Here is a 24967-nt window from a genome sequence, read left to right as displayed (position 1 = left end):
AGTCTTTCTCAAAAAAGAATTTCTGCCCTATGTCTTGATTTTCCTTGACTTACCTGATTGTCTCCTGACAGGAAAGGGAAGAAGTCTAACCCTGTAAAGAGCCAAAGGAAAAAGGTAAGCTTTCAAAACAAACAAGCACCTCCCCATTTTTCTACCATTTTTTTGAAATAAGAATCAATTTAACCAGCATAATTCTGATGAAATTTCAGATTCTCTTCACTGCTGGATTCCCTCACTTGCAAGAGAGATGGAGCTTTTAAAATATTAAGACACTAAGCTAAACTTTTTTTTAAAAACGCCATCTTAGCTTCTGTGTATATCAAATAATACTTTGCATCACTGCACTGCCAAACCGCTGCACATTTAAATCCTTTTGTAGTAGTCATTATTGCCCAGGGAGCTGTACTCACAGAAAAGAAAAATCAGAAGTTTACCTTGCAGGTCATAAGGCATAGGTGTCATATGGAATGGATGCCTGTAGTCTTGGATAAGCGATGTATTGATGTAGCTTGTGTCGACAGCAGGAAGGCTTGGTGTTCTTGACACAGGAGATGCTTGATGGGGTAAATTTAAAATGCTGGAAGAAACAAAGATTTGTTATAAGCATAAAAAATAGTCTTGGCTTTAATGCTGAAAAACAGCATTTGAAGATTCCTGTTGCTGACTCACGGAGGGTATGCCTGCTTGTCAAATTTAACACACAGTCGTGTTAAATTTGTACACCTTATGAATTACATAACAGGTGCAAAACCACTCCCCTACTAAATTTCAAAGCTTCGCTAGAAAGCATCAAGATGCTACAGCACCTCAGTGAGTGTTGTAGGGACTAAAGAGAGCAATGAGCATCACGTTTCCAAAGCTTTGCTCTCGCAACAACATTTTACCAGAAAAGTTAAGTAATTCAGGCTGAGACAGAGCTGCACAGAAGATTTCAGCTCAAACAGTTAAAGTTTAGCAAAATTATAAGCGAAGAAAAAATCCCAAATCTTAAACAATAGAAACTGATGGCTCTCAGTATAAATGGTATTGGGATCTCTGCTACAAATATACTACAAATACTCTTAAGCAAGAACAAAATAATCCTAAAGGTATTTTAATACAAAAAATAATTTAAAATCCACAGAACAATACAACAGTTATTTCTATATGCTCTACAAGGTAATTAGCAATGGAAGACAGCCAAAAAGGTCTTGAAGAGTTTTAAGTGATCACTGAGTAGTTTACATCACCGGGGTAGTAAACACTTCAACAACAGGATCCCTTCGGTTTAGCCTCAGTTTTCATCCCCGTGGGTTTATGTAAACAGTGTGCTATTAACAGCCTGGCTACTTAGGTGTAATCAGGTTGTTCTGGCATTCTTATTACCATGCTGCTGGCAGTAATCACTGGCAAAACCCCCACACTCCCACACCACACCCAAGGATGTTTCTCACTGCTCTCCCTTCCTATATGCTGCTTCTATATTTTTCTGTGGAAGAAAAACATTTCCAAATCCACAAAAACATACTTTTAAGACACAACTTCTGGCACCACTTTGTACTTATTTTCACAAGATCCATTTACAAAACTGTTTAGATAGTGTTATGCATTTAACACCCCCAAAATTTACTTTTGAAAAGCTATAAAAGCATAGACAGCTTTCTCTACATGTTGTATACATTTTATATATTATATAGCATATTTTTGTATTCCATCTTTTCATGCCTTACAAGCTGAGATCAAACTCATTTGCTACAACCCATACTATACCGGGATGTACTCTAAACACAGAGCTTTCCAGATACAATTTCTTTTGAAATTTATCAATACTCTGCCATGTGAATATATTCTCTCTGCATTGGACTATGTGCTTTTTTCTCACCCCTTATTATTTAATGGTGACGCTGGAGATATGGAAGGACAGCTTCTCTTTGCAGATGGTTCCTCTTCCTCTTCATCTGATGAGCTATCTATGGTTAAATCAATCACTTCTACTTTCTTATTTTTATTTGATTGTTGATGAGAAGACACCTGATGTTCCAAGGAAGAGCTTATGCACCCTATAAAAAGTAAGCCAACGTTATAAGCTATAGTTTACAATACTAGAATCATATCATCACAGCTTGCTATACGCTTTCACAAACAAAGCTTATAATTCAGAATGAAAGACAAAAATTATATAACATTGCTAATAATCTTAAAAGCACAATCAACCCCAAATTGGCATTGCTCAAACTATCTTTCTTGTAACTGATCAAAAGCTACAAGCAACATGCAAAAATAAACATCTTGCATCAGAGTTAAGGGAACTTCAATACTTGAAACAGTTCAGCAGCACAGCATTCAGTCCAAACACAGACTTACCATCAACTCCGTTGTAAGATGCAGTTACTTCCTGCACTTCCTTTTTTGATCTCATAGGAGCCCACGATCCATCCTCCTTAAACTGAATTTCATCACAGTCTGTACAATACTTCAGGATTTCCATGAACAACCTGTCAATCAAAAAAACCCTTTAGAATCAGTCCTCAGAAAGAGCTTAACTCAAATTTCTCTTCCAATATCTTTATTATTAGTCAATGCAAGTTTAAACTACAGTGCTGAAAAAGACTTAAATGAGAAATTTTGCTATACTGCCCCTCCTCATCTGTTCCCTTAATAACAAGGGGTCACTGAAAAATTTAAATATTATCTAAAATAAAACCCTGCATATTCACTTAAAAGAGGTACAGATGTGGAACGACCTGGATCTTATGACACAAAATGCCCCATTTCCCAAAATGAAGGAACAATGAACATGAAGAATCCCTTATTTATCCACGTTTATCTTTGACCATATTTAACTGACGAAGGAAGCCCATATTCTAAAGGAGTTGACACATCTGAGTATATCAAGACAAATAATTCCTGAAATCTCTTTTTTCCCCCTTTTTTAATGGAAACTTCCTAACAGAAGCCGAGCATGACAATCTAAACTCACAGCCTCTCCTCCTAGCTGTGTCTCCTAAGACTTCTAGGATGCTGGCACCACATCACTCCCAGTGGGATTTGCAGCTTTTGACCAAGACTATTCACGTGGTTCTGTGTAGGAAAGAGTTTTGCTTTAAAATAGTGAGAAAGCTCACTCTTTCCCAGACTGAAAGATTTTCTAGAGATAACATTCTCTATGGAATGCTTTAATTTTATCACCTAATCTCTGACATCCACACCTGGCAACACAAGAAGAAATAAGAACAATACATTGTTTTGATCATTACCACTGTTAGTCTTTACTATTATTGACTGACACCTCAAACAAGCAACTCCAGTTCTTTGATCCAAAGCAGAGGACTTGCAAATCCAGGGGTCCATGAATCCAAAGCAGCCTGTGCAACCCCTGAGTATCTCCACGAGAGCTCTTTTCACAGGAGATCAAAGAGAATTCCAACAAAATCTTATGCTTCGCTGGCAGGTCACCAAAATGAAGCACTCATTCACTAAAAAAGACTCTATGATTTATGGGGAGCAGGGGGTGAGGGTGGCGTTCTGGCTTGTTTGAGTAAAACATTCTCTACTTGTTCTCCTCCTTGATCAAGCTTTGGAAAGAAGGTTCCTATCTAAGGAACTAAAATCCAGGAATTCATACTTGACATTTCTTCATAGAGACTAATACTAGTTTTTTTTAAATGTTCTGCAGGTAGGCAGTACCAGGGAATCAATCTCTCTGTCATTTCCTATATACAGCAACTCCCCAAGTGTGAAATTGTACATGAAATTCAAAATGCATCTGGGGGATGGCAATATTTATTTGATCTAACATGAGCATCTGCTATAAACTATGTCAGATTTGTGCAGTAGTTCCTGGGGTAGGGGTCGGGGCGAGGGAGAGAAAAACGCTCCCTCCCCCTAACAAAACTATTTTAGGGAGGATAGCACAAACGTTAGAAGGAATACCTTTAATTATTACTAATTTTAACAATTGGAGATCACCTCAATTCTTCCAGAACACCAAATGAACATGCACCTGGATTAGGAGTTTTTTCACCAACAGAACATCTCATATCCAGATAATCAAGATTTTAGAGGTATGCTCTGTATTCTCTACCGCACAAAAACAGTAAGCAGAAAGTGTAAATTATGTCCATCATTTGATTCAAACATTACTTACCCATCAATAATAAGATGCTCATAGGGAGCCTTCTTGTCACAGACGGGGCAAACCCAAGTTGGTTTCTTTTCATTCATTTGAATATACAAAGTGGCATCAAAACATTGCAGGTGTGAACAAGTCAGGGCCCTACACGGTATAGTTAGCCGCATTTTACCAAGCTTGAAAAGAAAAGAAAAAAAAATTGCATCATCTTGGTATTAAACTGAACAGGACTTTAGTGTCTGAAAAGAGACAGAGACAGGTTGAGATCTACTCAAGAACGAACTAACACAAAACCAAGTTTAGATTAAAAGACACCCCACATATACAGTTCCACTCTTCCTCATTTGTGGACTTGATCACAGCATCAACAAAAAAAAATGTCAACAAAAGTGACATTTTGACTACGTCTGATAAAGGAAACAGCAGACGACATCCTTTCACACTCCCATTCCCAAACCAGAGGCCAGCAGCCTCCTGTCACATGCCCATGTTCTGGGCTAACCGTGAGAAAAAAAAATCTTCTCCTTTGTTAGTATTTTAAAAGCTGATAAACACGGTTCAGTCCTTTCCTATCACTTATAGCTAATGTAAGTGTGTATTCAAGCTACTGTCCATATTTCAGTCATCAGAGCATTACTGTAACTGTTTACTTGTTTAACTTTACACTCACAGAAGCGAGCAGACAGAAACGCACTCGCAAGATTACGGCTCATTTCCTGGCATGCTTGTTTCTCTAACTCCATTATTTTCCTTGCTTTTTCCAAGGGACTGTCAGGAAGTTACTACTCAAGAAAAAGTCACATTTGTTAACTATTAAGAAACTGCTATTCTCCTTCTGGCATACAGTTGTGAGGTAACCTGGAATTCTGCTGCTTTTTTCTTAGGTAAAATACAAATAGTTGGCTATCCCCTACCATACATTATATCTTTTAGACCTTATAAAGAGCCTGCAAACGTTACTGGAAGACGACGCAGGAGGAGAATGAGTTCTAGGACACGCTTTCAGACAGGGACCACCCTTTCCTTCATGTTTGCAGAAGGTCCAGGACAGCAGGGTTTGGCAGGCCAGCACAAAGCACCTTTAACACAAACTGTATACGGACTTCAATACAAAAAGCACACGAGCGCTTGAGCAGAGCAGACAAACATAGGACAGCTACACACAGCAGGTGTTTGGACTGAATTCTACCACAAGAATATCTTCATTTGGGTTAGATAGCTCAGCGCCATCCGAGACCACAAAGCACCAACACATGATTATGCTGACCGCAAAATTGATTTTGACAGTCAAAAGAAATTTCATATGAATCTGCAATAAATGTGTTTCCTTTCCTCAAAAAACAAGCAGATTTTTTCGGGCTAAGTACTTATGTTGCAGTTTAGAAGGGGGGTTAATTGACAACACTGAATGCAAAAAGTAAGAGATTTCTAAACAAGAGTTTTCCCCCCATGAAAAAAAAACCAAAAACCAAAAACACTTTATTAAGAACAATTTATACCAAGTATTTGAAGGGGTTTTTTTTCAAGTTGCACGTATTTGACCAAAACATACATGGTGGCTTCATCTGAGAACCCTCAGCCGGTCTAACAGGATAGTAGGAGGAACTGTTTTTAGTATGGCTTAAGCAAGCAATATGGTCACGCATACTGATTACCGGCAATACAAGATGGGTGCCACAGGATGGCACTCAATCTCGCACTATCAGAAAGCTAAAAACAATATCAAGAACAAAGGCTCTGCTCGCAGTCCACTGCCTCCTCCATGATGCTTTTTGCATCCCCCCATAAGCAGAAACCGCTCCACCCCGTTCGCGGCAAACTCGGCCATACTGCGGCGCCGCGCGCTTCCCTTCCCTGCCGTCGGTCGCTGGCAGGAAACCGRCCGCCAGACAGGAGGGGAGCGGGGACCTCCCCGGGGGCCGCAGGACCTGGTGGAGATCAGACGGCAGGAGGTGCTCGCGGCGCCATGTGTTGGCAACCCCCCTCCCTCTCCCAAATCCATGACCAAGCACATTATTTCTGCCACATAACCAACCCCCCAGGAAAGCGAGGCCCCCTCAGCCACGGCTGTTATGAATTCCGCGCTCCCAGATGGCAGGTCAATGGCTCATTTGTCTTTTGGGCACAATAAGAGTCTCCCAGCTCAGCCAGGATCAAGAGTAAGGGCACCGGAGGCAAAACCTGGATGCTTATATAGGATGCAAAATAAAAACAACAAGGGTCAGAGACATGCTGCACGAAGAACATACATACCCCATCTCCCAAGTGAAAAAGCACATTGAAACCTGAAACGGTTTCACAAGCTTTTGGTATCAAAACTGTGCCTATAATTTCTATGTAGCAATTGGATTTAACAGGACCCGTACACACGCAGAGAGAAACGGCACACGCAGCGTTAACAAGTTCATGTCTCCTTTCCCATTTTTGGCATTGAACACCCTGGATCAGCTCTGCCATACTGGCCAAGCTGTGTCAAAGCGGACAAAAGAGAAGGGCATAAACGGAGGGATGCGCCCAACTTCTGCAGAACGGTCTTTCCCAGCGCTGTTACTGTTTTGATTCCTGCCTTTTGTCAGCCAAAGAAACACTGCATTAATTTCTTTTACAAGCTTATAAAACATAGCCATCTTTTCAAGTTAAAAAAAATGCACCCAAAACAGGAGTTAAGAATTTGTAAACAAAACTGCAAGCCTACAGTAAATGCTAGATTTGCAATTTTTGTTCAGCTAAGTATTTTGTCCAGCTGCAGAGCCTGAGGATTTATTTTTAATTGAAAAAAACATGAATTCAAGTGTCTTCCTGAAATACATCTTCACTACAGCCCCTTTGCCTGCTGAATCTTAGATAGATTCAGCCAATAGTTAAACACAGCTTTTTCTCATACCTACATGAGAACCTCTCTGAGGGAGAGCAGGCCTCTACGAGCTAAAAAAAGCTCAGGGGCAAACCAGAACACATTCAGAGGACACTGCCTCACTGCACTTCTTTGGAGGGCAAAATAAAGGTTTTAAAGTCTAAACCTGCCACCTTAAGCAGATATGCAATCCCATTTATTCTACTGAAGTAGATACATGAGACAATCCCACCCATCGTGCACGAGACTGGAGGAACAGCATCCTCCCATCAATAGAGCTGAAGATGCATTACACTTTAATTTTTGGTTCTGCTCTTGGAGACCAAATAATCATCTGTACTTTCAAAGCATACACTGTTCAAACACTCAAGCATTTGAAATCAAGCACAAAATATCTATAAAAAAATTCTCCCTGAGCCAGATGCTTACAAATTAGCAAGTGAAAATATGTAGCTTATAATAAAATTACATTCAGAACTGAGGACCGAATCATGCGAGTAAATTCCCATCACTATCTTCCTACTTAGAGGACAGTTTGGAAGGTGCAGTCCCTGTTCCAAAAAGCTTTTGCAATGGTGGACTATTCTATGAGCTACAGTGAAACCAGACAGCACCAAATGCGGAAAGTATTTGGGGTGGGGGGCGGGGGTGGGGGGCGTCTGGAATAAATTGGTCAAGTGTGTATATTTTGTAGACATTATTTAAAGCACACAGAAACAAACATGCTCAAAATAATCCACTGTAGACTTTGTTCTGTGTAATTTATTAGAAAAGAATTAATTTAAGAGGAAAAAATGAAAAAAGGCAGGACTTCATAAGAGCTATGTCCCAATGTCAGATTGGTATTTCATTTTCTTCACTGACAAAGCTTTGAGAAAGTAAAATAATTTGACATCTTTAGGTGTTTGTAAACTTGCAATCCTAAAAACAGTCTTCTAGAATATCTTCTTGCTCTAGTATTAACTCATCTGAACCAGTCAGCTAGAAAAAAGGTGCATCTAAAAGCACAGCTGAACAACTTTTATTGATGAGGGACGTGATTAGGACAAGCAGAAGTATTTTGTCAGAAAACTCAAATGGAATGATCTATAAAGAAACATAACTGCCTTAACTGATAGTTTTGACAAATTGAGTATTGAATTAAACATCTATAACTCCAGAAGATACACAAGGATTCATTTAAGATAATGAATTAATACATATGGACTTTTAAACTCTTAGTCATTTAATTCCTACTAATGGATTACTATTTTTTTTCTGTATTGGAATCTAATTAATTTTAAGTGGTAGGAACATGGTGCCTAGAGACTTAAAAAAAACAAAAGAAAACCCCACCACTCTAACAAGACTGTCATTGTACTTTCTAGAATAATGAAGTACTAACAGCACCACAAGAATTCAACTGTAACAACTCAGCAAAATAAGCTGCCAAGAGTCGACCTGGAATACTGAAGTATTCCAAAGCTGCATAACTCTTGATACAAGGCATAGATTCATAAGATTAAAGATCACTAGGTTATAGTTAAAAAAAAAAAAAAGTGAAATACTGATCTTCAATGCAGTCCCTGTGTCTTCCTTATAAATGAATAAATTCCTTACAAATGCATTATTATTTACAGTTAGCATCAATATTGTTGTGGAGAAAGTCAAAGACTGAAGATCACAAAAATACCACATTTAAAAATTTATAATAATCTGAGAAATGTATGTACTTCTATAAAAAAGAAACAGCAATGTCAACTGTACATTTTGCAAAACAGAGCTTTCATATGTAGAAGTTTATCTCTGCGTTGCTGGAGTTTAAGCAGATATTTAATAACTTGAAAAATAAGCTTCGATTTTGCCAGAACAAAGTCAGCTTTTTTTCTTTAGGTTTCGAAACCGAAAGTTTCTTGTCAAGCATGAGCAGATTGAGCCAAATCAGGAAACAGATGTATCCTTAATCTCAACAAGAGGTTAAAAAATTATGCTGCAATAAAGAGACTATGTCAATCAATGCAGAGAGCAAGTATTTTGAAGCAGTGTGAAATTTAAAAAAGAGCACAAAGAGATAAAGAGTGCACATAATATTAATATTGTGCAGTTCAGCCAGTGATAATATAAAACCCAGTATAAACTAATGCTTATTCCTCTATCTACCTGGTTAACAACCAATTAACAGATGAAGAAATAATCAGTCTCTGCAACTTCCCCATTCAGTGGATCTGAATCTTGCATGCTACTTGTCAGATAGAGGATTTGTGCCCAGTTGCACCAATTTGAGCAACTTCTCCCTGTTCAAATTTGGCAACAATTTTGTTTGAACATCCTCTAGAACACTGCTTCATTTCTAATCTAAGACTATAAAATGCTCAAAGTGTATACATGCATATAATCAACTTCAGTTAAAAGATGTTCAATTCTGTGGCTCCAGACACCAACTTAAGAGGTATTTTTAGTAGACAGATTCACCTACCTTACTGCTGAGAGTGGTTTTATCACAACCAAGCACCAAGGACCCAAGCTGCACAGACACTCACATGATCTAGTGACAGATTTAAATGTACTCTTACATATAGTTTTGAATAGCATTTTCAAGTTAACGGAATACTCATCTGCTCAGGGGTAAATCATATGCTTAAGCACACTGCTAGATCACTTCAGCACCAGATCCTACCCCCAAAGTTAACACGCAAGTAAACACAAGCTAACATCTACTGAAAACTTGTGCCAGAACAGCCACATTTCTATCAGAATCAGTTTTGAGGGAATTGAAAATACTTACTGGACAAAGAAGAGAAACCCTTAAGCTTGTTGTCGCTATTTCACTATCTGGATCTGCAGTCAGTTTCTCTTTAACTGTTATTTGAAAGAAGAAAACATTAATGTATGACACAAACTGGATGATAGAGAAGTAAAGCAAGCCTTAAACTATATGCACTAAACTTTTGCCATGTCTACTGGAAGCAGGCAGCAGTGAGTATTGTTTCACACTCCCACAGTAAACATGTAATCTAAGCAGTCTTTACTCTCTAGGAAGATCATAAATTACAACATTTAAGTAAGCCAGAAGTAGGAAAAGCTCATCTTAAACCAAGATCCCTAGAAAAATTATTTATACAGAGATGGCTCTTTTCATATACATGCAACTACATACTTGAAAATTATTCAAAATCTTCCAAAAACATCAGCCACATCAAGCGCCTGAAGTTAACAATGGACAAGTTAAAACAAAAACAAAAAAAACAACCCAATATTAACATGTTAGTAACTTTCACATGGACAAGCACTGCGACCCTGTCATTTAACATTGAAAAAACTACTTGGGAAATAAAAAAGTAACAGAAGTACCCTGACAAAATTAGGGCTTTAAATAACTGCAGTGAAATACTAACACTACAGAAGACTTCCATCTCCACTGTCCTTGATTTGTGTCTATAGAAGACTGCTCTACAAGCAGGCACAGTCTCCATGAACAAGTCAATTCCACACACTAGCTGCTCTAGGAACCCAAAATAACCCTTATTGCTACCTGGAAACTCATCGCTAGATTTTTGTGTATTGAAATCATCATGCTACGTTAATACAATACAATTAATACACTGGCTTTGCAGCACTGTGTTTATTGGTGAGCTAGTTTCTTCCCTTCCGTAGAAGGTCCTGTACAGTGTACAATACACATCATCTGAGCATCTCCCAATCAGACATTAAAGAGGGCGACCAACAGCTGTCAGGTGTTTGTTTTTTCATCCTTTCCCTAGAAAAGCAATGCATGCAGCAGTGTTTGTTTGGATTTTTATTACATAAACTTATAACAATGTGTACGTGTCAGGGAAACAACAAAGGAGGAAACCTTGCACTTGGATTTGGCGGAGGGGAGGTATTACGCTAGACCGTCTCTCCCGGAGCTCACTCCGCAACACTGCACCACAGGAACAAAAAAAACGGTGACCAAGACTTTCCTCCAGCACGCCACCATCACGGTTCAATATCAGTCATTTAGTTTAGCTTGTTCAAGGTACTGAATTATCAGTTGACTATATAAATATCGTTGCTCTTTTTAAAGAAACACAACCAGCAGAACTGAACTGAAAGAGTCTCTCTCGCATTTTTCCCTTCACAGTGTCAACAGGGTTCCTGGACTGGCTCCTAATACAAACAAAGGCCTCCGAGTCTCTGGATTTCAGCTGAATACAAAGAACAGCACTATCAGATTCTCAAAACCCAGAGAATTGTAGGAAGTCCAAACCTCGGTTAGTACAGCGCTATTTCAAATCGCCTTTCACAAAAGCTCTTTTTTCCTTTTTCGTTAACAAGTATATCAGACGTACTTAGTGCTCGCGAGTGATCAGGATTCCGAATCCCTTTGGCTCGCAACCTCTGCAGCAAAACCGTGGAGGACAGCTGCTTTACGAGATAGACTGCCATGGAATAGTTCTAGAAAACAGAACAAAGAGCAAAACAAAATCAAACGGTTTCAATCAAAACCGCTTATTTTATACAACGCTTACGCAATTTATGTGCTTGCAGGGCCTTGTGTTTCTACAGTAATTACAAGATGTTAAACGGCAAAGTTTTCAGACCAGACAAAACCCATCATGTTTTAACAAGTTCACAGGGCTGGAGTTTTAGAGATGTGACAGAAGTGACAGGCTTCACGGAGACTAGATCTAGCTGCAAGAGAAGCTATTCCTTCTGCTTTACAACAGCAGTTAGGACACTTCTGAAAGTTTTGTATTTAACTTGGGCCGTGTAGCCTACAGGCCATCTTAAAAGGATGATTTTACATAAATAACGTTAGGTCCTGCTCTTGTGCTGATACATTTAAGGGAAGCTGTCAGGACAAATTTGATTAAAACTTACTTTTTATAAAGTTTTTTTTTCTTTCAATATATGAAAATCAACAGTGATGTCTTTTCAAAAGCAGTCATTAAAAACATGCATCATCTGCAATATTTCCTGCTCAATCTGGAAGCACTGTCCAACCTTCTTTTTCTTATCTTCTTGTATTGGCTATGAAATGCTAGAGCTACTTGACTGCTGAAGCTTAACAGAAATCAGAGTTAAAGAGTTCAAGCGTTCGGCGGGGTCAGGATGTACTCTAGTGCATCTAGCGGGCAAGAAATTACCCCTCCCAACTGCCTGTCTTTCCCATTGCTTGAGCTTCAGTTACTTCCCCCCTTCAGAGTCAGCAGAACAGATCACGCGAATGTTCCTTCTCTGTGTCAGCAGAAAGCCAGGGATCTGCACTTCTGCCACGGCAGAGGGGAATCCGGCATGCGAGCGAGCCGGACGCGCTCCCACCGACACTGCCCGCTCCCCGCCAGCACGGCAGAGCAGGGCTGGCAGAGGGCTCCTGCTGACATCACTAAACGTTTTCAGACCAGAGTCTTAGATTTTGGAACTTCTCGTTTTTCTTCTAAGCTACTAACAACAGCGGTAACACTATCYTTCTAAAAACGTGGCACTGTACTGTGCATTCCTCAGCAACCCCCAGGAAACAAGCAGCAAGGACAAGATTTATGCTCTCACATCAGGGGGTACCAATTACTTTTTGCTATAAAGCATATGTATATTTAGTTATATTTATATGGCTAAACTTGTAGCAATATTCATACATTTTAAATTGAAAAATTTAGGGCTCCTTCCCCCCACTCCAGCAACTCTCAAGTATGTTCCCACAAAACAAAACCACAACCAAAAAACCCCCATACACTTGTGACATTCACCATTTGTTATTTAGGATGCTACCAGAATATGAAGATGGGATTTCAGTAATTTATCTTACCATAAAAATCACACAAATTGAAATAGAATCAGAAACACCACATTTTACATATTTTATTCTTAAAACGAATGCTTCTCACATCGTTAAAAAACACTACTGCTTTAACTTGTTTGTTTAATGCCTCAATTAGTATAGAAGTTAGAAAAATGCTAATTAACATTGTGAAATTATTTACCGACAGCTTGAATCTACAAAGCTAGGAACTTGCCCAAGGCGTCTTGTACAGAAGGCTTTTGAAACAGATTGTGTAAAAATCACAGTTATGACTTCGGGAAAGGTAGAGTATACCAGTTGAGACAAGCAATTGACTCTTAAGGGAAGGGGAGATAGGGAATTCAGATTTTGTACTTTACAGGCACATCCGAAAATAAAATAATTCCTCACATTTAACTGTCAAGATCACAAACAATCAGATTAAGAAGCATTACTTCTCACGAGTGGGGATGTTCTGACTGACATATCATTCTCATGAAATACACTAAGAATTTGCCACTATCTTCAATTTTGTATTATAAGTTAAAAGGTATCCAATAAGTTTTAGATAACTGAAATATCTAAGAAGTCTGAGAAAACAGGCTAGTTCACTACAGAGCAGCTTAGAGTCCATGCAGATTTGTGGCATTTCTTTTCCCTAAATCCTTGTCTGTATTCTAAAGCAAAAGTGCAGCACCGTATTCACAGCAATAATCAGGATTCATCAACTTGTGTGCAGCCACTTCTGCAATGTAAATCAAAATAGGTTTATTTTCAAACGCTTATTTCAGATGCCTGCAGTTCTTGTTAGATAAAAGATGACTTTAAAAAAAGTATTCAACAATCATTTATTCTATAACCTGAATGGAGACTCTTTTACACTTGACAAGAAATTCATCATGACAGGGAAGGAGAGAAATACCAGCATGATGTTTTATATTGGGCTGTTGTGCACAGTTGGGCTATAAGCGTTTTTCCCATTTGGTTCAAGAACCCTGGGCTTTGTAGACAGACAAGTTCTTGGAAAAAGTTTCATCTCAAGATAATTCTCAGGACTTCAAAAAACAAGATGGTTGCAACGACAAAGCCACAATTTTTCAAGTATGTATTGATTTTGTAATGTATATCTAGCAGCTGTTTGTCATCAGTGAGAGCCAATGCACTGATTCATGGAACAACTTAAAGTGACTTTTTGCAGGTTGTTTCAGATATAACTAGTCTAGTGGAACACAAGCAATTTTATAATCCCCTCAGACACAAAAAAGATTATAAAAATATGACTTCTTTAATATTAAGTATGTGGATGTTTGTGAAAACAGAAATATGAAATAGGAAAGTTATATTTTCTGGACACTATTGAGTTGCTATGCTTTGCTGTCTACTTTTTCAGGGTTAAGCAACACCAATCTGTATAGAATGTCACATGTTAGTAGGTCAGTTAAAAGTTGAATCCAAGATAAGGTTTGTCAAGCCTCAAAATCAGGAAAAGCTTGAAGTCTAAAGCTAAACAAAAAACCCAATGTAAGATTTCTTGAACTTACTATGTGGGCCCTCAATGAGTCACAAAGACAGGCGGGTGCATGGACGAAGAGCAGAGGTTACACTATGAAAAAATTTGAGGGCTACTGATCTAGGGAAGCGTGCCATATCTGCCTGGTGTAAAGTAACAGAGAAATGCAATCAAGAGAAGGAACAGCCTATTGCTAAACCATGAAGTATTTTCTGCACAATTAAACTTGCTTATCTTTCAAATCTTTCAAACATATGCCAAAACAGAAATTAATAAGCTTAGGCAGCATTATGTACCACATAAAGTTACTTACTCTTCCAATTTCTGCAGTCCACGAAACAACGATTGTGTTTGGTACCGTGGTGGATAATCTGACGAGTGAGGTAATGTTGATTGGTCGGCTAGGTCGCTTTGGTTCAACACCATTTTTGGTTGGTGGAAGATAGCCCTAGAAATTAAAGCATTTTTTAACTTACAGCAAAAAAAAAAAAAGTGCTCTTCTCTTCTCCCTCCCCTCTCCCCAAAATCCTGCCCCAATAAAAGCTCTGTATTCCACCCGAACCAGGCTCCCTCTTCAATTTAAAAATATACATGGCAGACAGTACAATACCTGGTATTTCACAAGTCCTTTTCCATACACAACATCCTAACCCTGCCCATGGGAATACTAAGGGGAGCCTTTGGCATCCCACCTTTCTCCGCTGGCAATATTCCTATTCAACCTGCCTGGCTAAAACCACCCAATCTAACCCTGGGCAGTGCCCCAGTACTATAAGTCAGTGTCTCTCTTGTCCTGTTGGCCAGTGACGGTCTTTTCCCTGCACACTTGACCTCCAAAAAACAGGGTCCAATTTCAGCCAGATTCACCAGATGTTTCTAGAACATAAAAGTTTACTGTCACTCTGTTAGAAAATTAATCTTCCAGATCTATTGGCTGGTCTCGTGACAAACAATTTACTTAACTGTCTTTTCATTCATCCATCCACCTTCATTCAAACACTCCAAAATGTGAAAACAAAGGTTAGGATAAATGCTCAGGTACGTTTCTGACAGACAGCTCATAACAATGCTACCTGATTATATAAACCCAAATAATATCTTACTTACTGGAAGGCTGCATGGTTTCCCATTTACTTTCACACACAGATTGGGTGGGAAGTGATCTTCTTGTGGACAACTGGTCTCTGATAAACAAAACCTGAAAGCAAAGAGCTTCCATCACCTTTCACTTCTAAAATGACTTAAAAGACCACCCATTCCTAGGAGGAATTTTTTTCCAACCAAGCTATGAGAGCATGCCAAATCCTGCTAAACACAGTCCTCAAATTAGTTGTATGGCTCAATAAGCAGGAAAGCCCCCCAAAATTACAGGTGTGGGTTAAGGTGGCCACAGGTTCCTCAAATTCCTCAGACTGGGTCTGTCTAACAGCAGAACCATTCAGACAGGCAGGTTCCTGCTACAATAGATAGACCATCCGGCTTCTTTCCCACCACTCCTCCTGCCTGACCTCTTCTTGACTGTTCACAAACGACAATRCAAGCCATCTGTTCAACTGTCCCTCCTCCGAACTTCAATAAGCCAGCCAGCTATTCAGCTACAGCATCAGATGCTATGTCAAGCCTTTTACTTCAGTTCAGCCAGTTTTTGCTAATGCTATTTCAAAGGCTTATTTGCTACTGGAACCAAAATAAGACAGACCCTCCCTCGCCCTACAAAGTGCTGATAGGCCCAAGGCTGCAGGGAATGCACATTCAAAGGACAGACCTAAAGGACCCTCTCAAATCCACTGGATTTCTTCCAGGGACACTCAAACATACCTTCACATCAGGGTATAGCTATGCAACGCAGCTGAGCCTAACAGGTTGCTGCTCTCAAAAAGGGGAGTTTCCTTCTGTCCTTGTTTTCTCTCCTTCCTTCCCCTTCCCTTTTGTTCACCTGACCCCTCACCAAGCCAATTTAACTTGCAGATCAGCAGAAGTTAACCTGACAAACAAGACCCAAAAGCACTTGCTTTCTTGTCTGCAGAGTTAACAGCTCACCATGTAGTCATGCAAACACCAGATCCAGTGCAAGAAAGGAGTGAGACAGTGCAGCCAGGAGCAGAGGGATGGAAGGCAAGACAGCAAGACAGCCATTTTGACAAGGAGGGCAAGCTGCGAAGTCAGCTCTGCTGTAAGGTCTGCTCAAACCCTTACAGAGAATTACAGGGATATATAGGATTTAACCAGCTTCCGATAAATTTGTTGAAACCTCTAAATAACCAACAGGTTAAGATCAAATACAGTGATTCCCAAAATCTTGCCTCCCATTCCCAGCAGAAAAGTAGATCTTGGGTTGCCATGCCCAGCAAATACAGTGTTTGGCTTCTCTTAGGAAAAACAACCCTCCCTGCACATGGAGTCTGAAGGCCAAGGCACCTGGAATCTGACAGATTCAGAATTAAGGGAAGGAGCATACGCACAATCTAAAACAATGAACTGAAGAAAAATCAGTTGGTTATAGCATGCACTACATGCAGAATTCTGACACGCCAGATATCAGGCCACCAGGAGCTTCAGGAAAGCTGCATATAACAGAGACAAGTAGTTAAGCCTGTCCTTTCCAAAGCAGCCAGTAGCTGAAATCCCCAGCAACAAACTTTTCTACAGACAGTAGGATGAGACTCTCTTCCACAAAGGTAAGACAGACTTGCTGGGGAGCATATATTTGATACTTTACATTTCCAAAATATTTTTAAAAACAGCAGCATCGAGAACAGGCCATATGAACACATACCTTAGCTGGACCTGTACTGTGAAGTCACATTTGGTCCCAGAAATATCCCTGGCAAAGACAAAACACAGGTTACAATGTGTTACTTATATAGTAGGTTCATTAATGCATTTTCAGAGTTTGCTATAAGTTGACCCTTGTGTGTGTCGACCCTTTTGCATACCACGCTTTCCTTCCTCTGGTCAGTCAAACCACCATCCTTAAGACACACTAAAAAAAAATGTACTTTTTATTCTTCAGAGTAAATAATTCAATTACATTCTCATCTCACCTCTACCATTCTCTTCTTTTGGTATACTGTACCGACGGGTTACTACACACATCTTTAAACTGAGTAAATATAGAACTCAACACAGGAATTGGCCAGCAGTGAAAAAGGGCTGCAGGTAGGAGAATTACGTGATTTGTAGGTAGTACAAGAGAAATCTGCCCACTCTTCACTGGACAGTGGTGGCATTAATTCTCTCTTCCTTGCTGCTTCCCTTTCCATCATCTTACATACAAAAGAGAGAAGAATTGCCCAAAAGAGTATTCTCTGAGGCACTATGCACTCTTCTGTGTGCTTTAAGATCACATTTTAAAAGAAAAGTTAAAGTAAGCTCATTCTTTTTTGGAGTTTAAATACTGTACTATCAATAAAACTCACTTACATTGAACTGCTGATTTGCTGCACTTGTTGTGGTGTCAGTGCAAACGCAAAGCAGGTTTCTCGAAATCGCTGACTATTATCTGATGCTAGAAGAAAACAAGAAAGCATCATTTTTAAAAAACAGCAAATAGAGAATAGTCGGAGCTACACCCTTTCATTAAAGTGTCTACATGTATACACACATACACACACATATAATTTTATAGCAAGCACAACAGCATGACACATCTGTTTCTGCAAACAATTTCAAAACCAACAAGAAATTTGCCATTTAAAGCCTTTTGTAAATAAAAATAAAATAAACAAGCTATATATTTATATATAGACTATATATTAAAAAAGTGACACAGACAACAGCAAAGCAGAGACAGATCAGCTTAAGACTTTCTGTCAGTCATGGTAACTTAACTGTAAGTGTTGTTTGATATTAAATAAAAAAATGTTTAGGAATCCTCATCAATAAGTTTTTTTTAATTTCCTTTAACACACAAGATCATGGATTAGCCTGTAAAAGCAAACAGAGTGACTGAGAAGTACAACATACACAACTCCTCTAGGTGCTTCAGGAGAATATCTTATAGAGCTAAATGCAACAAGTATATAGCATACAAGCATCTCATGAGATACACACAACAGAGATAAAATCTTCAACTTTGTGCTACAGAACAAATCATACTTAACAATTAATGCATCTGCTGAAAACCAAAGAACATTAAACATCTCCAATGACTATGTTGTGTATTAAACAGTCAATACGCTTACCATTTTTTGTTTTACTATAATGCACTTCCCAACTCAATCCTGAGTGACAGATGAGTGAATACTTTGGGGTGATGCTTCAGATATTTTGTTAAAAACCTCCATGTGGTTGGTCAGAAACAACCACAGAATTGACATTGACTTAGTATAAGTATTAACAGCAGCAAACTCACAAAATTACATTTATATTTTCTTGTACATTAATGCTACAAAACATGTGAATTTTATTATATTATATGCAACAACCATATGTAGTTCATTTGTTAGTTACTGTGTGGAGCAATTACTGCACTCAGAATACACCAAGAGCAGCCCCTGTGTGATCTGTAATACCTTCTTCGTCATTCAGACTTGTGGGCACACCACCACTAAAACTACGTGGGCAAGAATAAATAACCTACGCTGAATAACAGCTTTTGCAAAAATACTGGCAGTAGTAAATATTTTTAAAAGAATTACATTTTCTTGAATATTGTTTATATTCATGCACTTACATTTTCTTTCCCATCATTTCCAATGCAATTATCATATTGGGTATACCCTGAGTGTTTCCCGAAATACACAAATAGAAACTAAAAAACATTTATTAATAAAATGTTCTACTGTAATGTCCAAAAGCACTCTGTGGACTGGGTGCAGCATGGAGCATCAAGCTAATGTTTAGTTAGACCCTCAGGCCTACAGTATCCACCACCTGGTTTTAATAGATTCTCAATTCCTTTTCTCAAAAGAAGGACATGCAAGGCTCAAGATGACAGCCAGTCATACTATGACAATGTAAGAATTTGCAGGAAGAATAAACACATTTACAATAAGCAATGAAAATCTTTTATAATATTTTGTGTATATATAGTTTACACCTATCGTTGGCTATAAATGACAAGATCAGTATTATATATTGTAATCGACAAAAGAGAAATTAGCTGACCAAGTTAAATAATCCCTTGCACGTCAGACCATTAAATTAACTCAAGTTATTATTTCACATTTTTACATGTTTAAAGGTGGCCTGAACATTTGTTTTTATTTTCTTCCCATGAATTGTTTGCTTTACCTTAGAAATTTCAGTTCTGCTTTTACTAGAGAAGTTCTGGAAAGTTTTGGGAATGTTTGTTGTGAACTCCAACACCTTTAATTGTTGGACAAGGCTGTTGAATGTTTAACAAAAGCTACCTTCATTAAGGACTTAATTACTCAGAGAAGTTTAACAGCAGTTAACAACAAGAACAATCTAAAACCAAGTCTCCCCAGTCGTCTTTTCCCCTCTCAGCTGCTCGGCATTTTGCCTGCTTGGGTTTTGCAGCATTCCCAGTTTACAGGTACACTCAAACAGCTAATACCCATTTTGTGTGGTGCTAGAAGAAGAAAATAACTGACCAAAGCAGCAAAAGAGATCCCAAAACTCAATTCCCCCCCTTCCTGACCGGCTGGTATTAATCCACCACTTATTTTTGCTCTATAACAATCTGTGATCTTGGAAAGGGAGTCTCAAGTTTCTACATTCAGTTTCATGGTGCTTTTGACATTGGCCAAATTAAAGCATTACATGTTAGAATGGCAGAAAATGCCAAAGTACATTCTTCAGCGCTGACATGGAAGCCTCCATAATTCAGGTTTTCCTCATGAGCTGTATTGCTAGCACATTAACAAGGCATTAAATAGCCTCTGCTTGATCAAACAATTTAGCAGCAGAAACAGCCACTTCAAACTCACAACCTTWAAAAAAAAAAAAAAAAATCACAGAAAGCCAAGCATTAATAAGAACTGGGTTCTGCGCTCTATAGTCAATGAATTTCTTCTTACCTAGAATTCACCTAAACTGAAAAAGGTAAGCAGGAAGGCTGCAGTGGGTATTTTTTGCTTGTTTGTTTTCAAATATTTTCAATTTAACTCAAAGAACAAAAACCGAAGGCCTCTATCGTTGTTTCTTATATTTGGCTATTAACTTCTCATGAGCTCATCTTAATAATTGTAAGCAAAAGTCTATGAGCTGATAGATCAATGGTCCCCAGTGATCAGAGATGTACTTCATCACACGCTACTTGATCTCATCTTAGCTGCAAAACAGCATTAATATACACCGGCCGTGTTTGCAATACCCTGCTTTTGTGTACAAGCAATCATTGTGATTACCCTTGGCAGCACTGCCAAATTGCAAAGAAGGAACAACTTGTTAATCAGGGAAAGATGATCCAGAAGCCAATCTTAAAAAGACATCAAAACTCTTGACATATTGAGCAGTAAAGAAAGAGGGGGCAAAGATGTACCAGCGCACTCGAGGAGCCCCATTACTCAGAACAGCGCACAGCTGGAAGATAGCTACAGTGGGACCCTCGACCTAGTATCAGGGTGCAATTCTGCCTCTTGGAAGCAAAACTGCCACCCTGAAAAAGAGCAAATTCAAACGCAAATTGCACAATTCAGTGTGTGCTACCAGAAGCATGTCTAACCTCTGCAAACGGGCATATTTCAGCCAATTATAAAGACAGCATTTGAATTTTTACATTCAGCATGATACTAAGAAGTGACAAGAACAAGCTACACGAGCACCACACAGAACCAGCTTAACACATGCTAAGCAAGCTGTAAAGAGTCCGTGAGCGGCAGGGAAAATACTAGGCTACCACATTTAAAAACACGCAGGTTTTACAAGGGCTGTCTGTAGCGGTTAACAGCATTGCTTCCGTTTCCTAGCTTTCAGTTAAGCTTCCACAATTGCTGCTGTGCCCCCGGCACTGCCTTCCCAGCCGGCCGCTCCGCCGGGAACCAGCCCCTGCAGCTGCCACCCTCCGCTGCGGCAAAGCCAGGGGCAGCCAATTCAAGCAGAGGTCGGTAAAATATGGCAAGGAAAACAAATAGCTTCAGAAAGTCTCTATTTACCATCCTTTAAAACCAACTGCCAATTTATGCCGCTGCTCATGTCCTAATGCAAGGCGAAGCTGGGGGCTGTGGCCTTGCCGGGGTCGGAGGGCAGCTGCTGCGGGTCTGCGGCTCGTCTCGGAGGGCCGGGGATACGCAGCAGGGCAGATCCGGCGAGCGAAACAAAAGCGTTGGAAGGGAAGAAGGGAGATGAGAAATGTTTTCTGTGGAGTCCCAAAAAGAAGTTTGTGGTTTTCTCTGATCTTCTCACATACATTTTCTCACTATCCTTTTATTCTCTGCATGTTATTTCTAGATGTATTTACCCTACAAATGATGCAGAATATGTTAAACTGAGCTAATTTAGCAGCTTTCCATTGACGACTAGGCTTCCAAGCTCATCTATGACCATACGAACTCCCCTGCCTCTAAGAACTTCCGATTTTGCGAGGAAAAGCTAGAGGAAGTCTGAAATTYAGGAGCGTACAAAAGCTAACAGACTGTTATTAATTCATCTAGTATTTCTGCTGGGTTTAGAAGCACTGAATAGGTTTTGGTAAGTGAAACAGTTTACTTTTAAAGATCTGGAGTGTGCTTAAAACCAGAATTATGCATATATGTAATTTTACACAAGAAAATCATTTTGAGGGCTAGAGATGGCARCCGTGCCCTGCAAACAACTGTTATTATTTAGCAAAGGAAAGGCAAAAATAGATCTCCAGTTGAAAACTGAGCAGATAAAATAGAACATATAATATAATAAAGAGGGGATCTAGCCAGCACAACAGAATTAATATGAACATTCRTATGAAAGTTGCCAAGATCATTTTTTCCACAACTATGAATTATTAAATTTTATAACCTTTTCTTTCGCAGTCTCCGAATGGTACAGAGCTCGGAGGATTAGTTAGCAGCGGTCTATAAGCCACTGCCTTTGCAATCTCAGAAAGAAATTCGAGCAACATACAATGCACAAGTGTCTCTTATTATTGTTATTTACATATAAAGAACAAAGGCTCGGTACTTTAAAAATATCACTAATTACAAGTATTGCTTTACCTTGTTGCTAAAAAGTTTCCTGAATAATTCAAATATCTGAAAGGGCAGATTTTTGAAAATGTGTAATAAAAAGCTTTCCACACACACTTATTTAACTAAACAGGTGCCAACAAGAACAGTTTCAGATGAGCCATATACAAATCCCCTCGTCCTCGGGAGTGTCACTGGTTTTGGGGGCCAGGAGGGGCTCGAGGGTGGGGTGGGAGTATTTACTCATCCTTCATTCATCCAAGTTAGATCCAGGAAAAGGAATGAACAAAATCTGCATTTTCTTGTAAATATATATGTGCACTTATTAAAAACTGGCACAAGTTCACTTCAGTTTCCTCTGCAGGTTCCTACGTTAGTGCAACACACTAAAAAGCATAAAATGTTGCAGAAATGCTACAGAGTGGAGCCTCTTCTTCAAAGCTGTTCTTCTTACCAGTTCACCACTGCCACAGTTTCCTGAATTATTTCATGTTTTGCTCATTCAGCTACTGATCCAAATAGCATATAGGATAGGCATACATTAAATCCAAGTGACCCAATTATCCTTTGCTGGTTGTAAATTTTAATAAATGTTTTTTCATGAGTAATAAGTCTGCAAAATCTGAGCAAAAACTGTCTTAATACATTAGGTCATCATTCACAGGCGCAAAATACTTAAAAAATATATACACATCCACACACATGTGCATAGAGTTTATATATATATATATACATATGTACATATGTATATATATACACACACACACTTCCTACTGATTTTATTCTTTATTTTAAAAAATGCTGTAGCACTAGAGTGAGGGGCGGGGGGGAGGGGGGAACCCAGCTTGAGTGGCAGAATTTTCTACAGCTCTAAAAATATTCTGTTCCACCTCACCAGTACCCATGGCTAAAAATAGTCACACAATCTTTCTGCAGTAAAATACCTCTTGCTGACTTGAGAAACAGCTAGTCTTTAAATTTCCATTCAAGAACAGATACCTTAAAACCTTTAATGAATCTGATACTATCATATTGTTGAGGTTGTGGGATGCTTCCTAAGGCAACGGCAGCTGAACGTCATACTGCCAACACACTGAGGTTAATCTTTCCCATCTTTCATYGCAAAGGACAGCTTATTAAATAGTTGAGAGAATATATTACCTTCTAATACAGCAATTTACTCTGACTAATATAACTTACTTTTTATACTGCAATAACTATCTTAGACCAGGACAAGAGAAAAATCATAACTGAATTGGCCTATTACCAATGACTTCTAATAATAGCATGTTTATTTCTGTAGACAGAAATAGTTATGTTAAGTAAGAGTATCAGGAACATAGCAAATTTCTGCTAAACGCTGTGAGATAAATTTTTGTCTAATTGCTTATTGACTAAGCTGATACAGTACATAATTTTGATCAGTTAAATTTGTCAAAACATTAACTAGAAAAACCTAAACATCATAGAAGTTGTCACCCAACACATAGGTAATTCTTGTATAAATACATCTTCCTCAAATATGCAAGATACCTCATTTTGTTTCAACAAAGCCATTTTGCTTTTTTTTATTCTTTTAAACAGCAGAAGGCATTGCATCAATTTATGTTCAGTCCTCTTTCAAATATCACTACTGAAAAGTTAAGACATTGGTTCCAAGTCAAGACCAAAATTCTTGCATTCAGATTAAAGTCCAGAAGAGGTTTACCTTTTAAGAAGTTATAATTTCAGACAGGCTTTGAATTATGTTAAATTGCAACAGAAGCCAGGAAATTCATAATACAGTATTACACAGACAGAGCTCTTAATAACTTAGTTTTGCCAAGTCCTGCTGTATCAATCCAGAAGCGGGTTCGTTCACATGGTCCCTGTTGGAGGTGAGGTCAAAAGCCTCCATACGGTACCTTGCAATAGCTGCAGACGGGCAGAAACCAAGCTGCTCCCCGGGGCAGGAGACACCTTCCTGGGACCTGCATCTCAGGACGGCATCACCAGCCCTTTTCAAACCACCACAATTTACGAAGTTCCTATGTAACATAAGCATTTATACATCAACATTTCCTTTCTACTAACCACAACCTTTTAGCACCACGCTCCCACCATCTTCTAGAATTGAGCGGCACCTTTTAAACGGCAACCCACTGGGCCCCTCCGCTTCCTGCGGCCCACCGAAGGCATCCAGCCTGCGCGATACGCAGGACATCACCTGAGCCTTCCCCCCAGAGCCGCCCCCCGCGGCACGAGGAAAGGCTATTGCTACCCGCTACAGCCACGTCGGACCCGGCCCAAGCAGCATGCTCTACCCCGACCGGAGCCGTAGGGCTGTGCGGAAACRGAGCCCGTCCCGCAGGAACCAGCCGCCGGCGAGAATTTGGCCACACCGAACCAGCGTTTAGAGCTACGACAACTCCTAGATCCCCTTTCTCTTTTGTCACTCACTGGCTGCGACATCTTGGCCACTTCACTTCTTTTCAATCACTTATCACGATGGATGTTGCCTAATCTTAAGGTTTCAAAGCACCTCAGTAAACACACAAGTCATTCTTCCCTTGACAGTGGTGACCAGCTCTTAACCACTTCCGTGGGTTACAGTCACACTAGACTCACAAATACGCTGTACTACTCTGAAATGACAATGTGATATTCTTAAGACAGACGAAAAACTGAACTTACGTTCTGGTCA

General features: G+C 39.3%; 1 protein-coding gene across 6 annotated transcripts in view; it reads right to left on the bottom strand.

The window, feature by feature from the left end:
- Positions 1-24967, bottom strand: part of PIAS1 (protein inhibitor of activated STAT 1) — a 60356-nt gene that overhangs the window by 2129 nt on the left and 33260 nt on the right. For 5 of the 6 annotated variants that reach the window (XR_003252632.1, XM_026060752.1, XM_026060753.1 and 2 more), the window contains exons 3-13: positions 17639-17723; positions 16992-17039; positions 15323-15413; positions 14529-14663; positions 11276-11381; positions 9730-9803; positions 4127-4287; positions 2344-2474; positions 1862-2039; positions 435-577; positions 54-91 (exon numbers count right to left, since the gene is read on the bottom strand). Coding sequence is in view for 5 of the 6 variants with exons in the window: in XM_026060752.1 (XP_025916537.1) it covers positions 54-91; positions 435-577; positions 1862-2039; positions 2344-2474; positions 4127-4287; positions 9730-9803; positions 11276-11381; positions 14529-14663; positions 15323-15413; positions 16992-17039; positions 17639-17723 (1190 nt within the window). In the remaining variant the exon portion in view is untranslated. The remainder of the gene's footprint in view (positions 1-53; positions 92-434; positions 578-1861; positions 2040-2343; positions 2475-4126; positions 4288-9729; positions 9804-11275; positions 11382-14528; positions 14664-15322; positions 15414-16991; positions 17040-17638; positions 17724-24967) is intronic. The other variant, XM_026060750.1, reaches the window with a different exon arrangement.

This window comes from Apteryx rowi, unplaced genomic scaffold (assembly GCF_003343035.1).
Source record: "Apteryx rowi isolate R43461 unplaced genomic scaffold, aptRow1 scaffold_170, whole genome shotgun sequence".
NCBI lineage: Eukaryota > Metazoa > Chordata > Aves > Apterygiformes > Apterygidae > Apteryx > Apteryx rowi.
The sequence above is the reverse complement of the archived record's forward strand: the minus strand, read 5'-3'. Positions and strand labels throughout refer to the sequence as shown.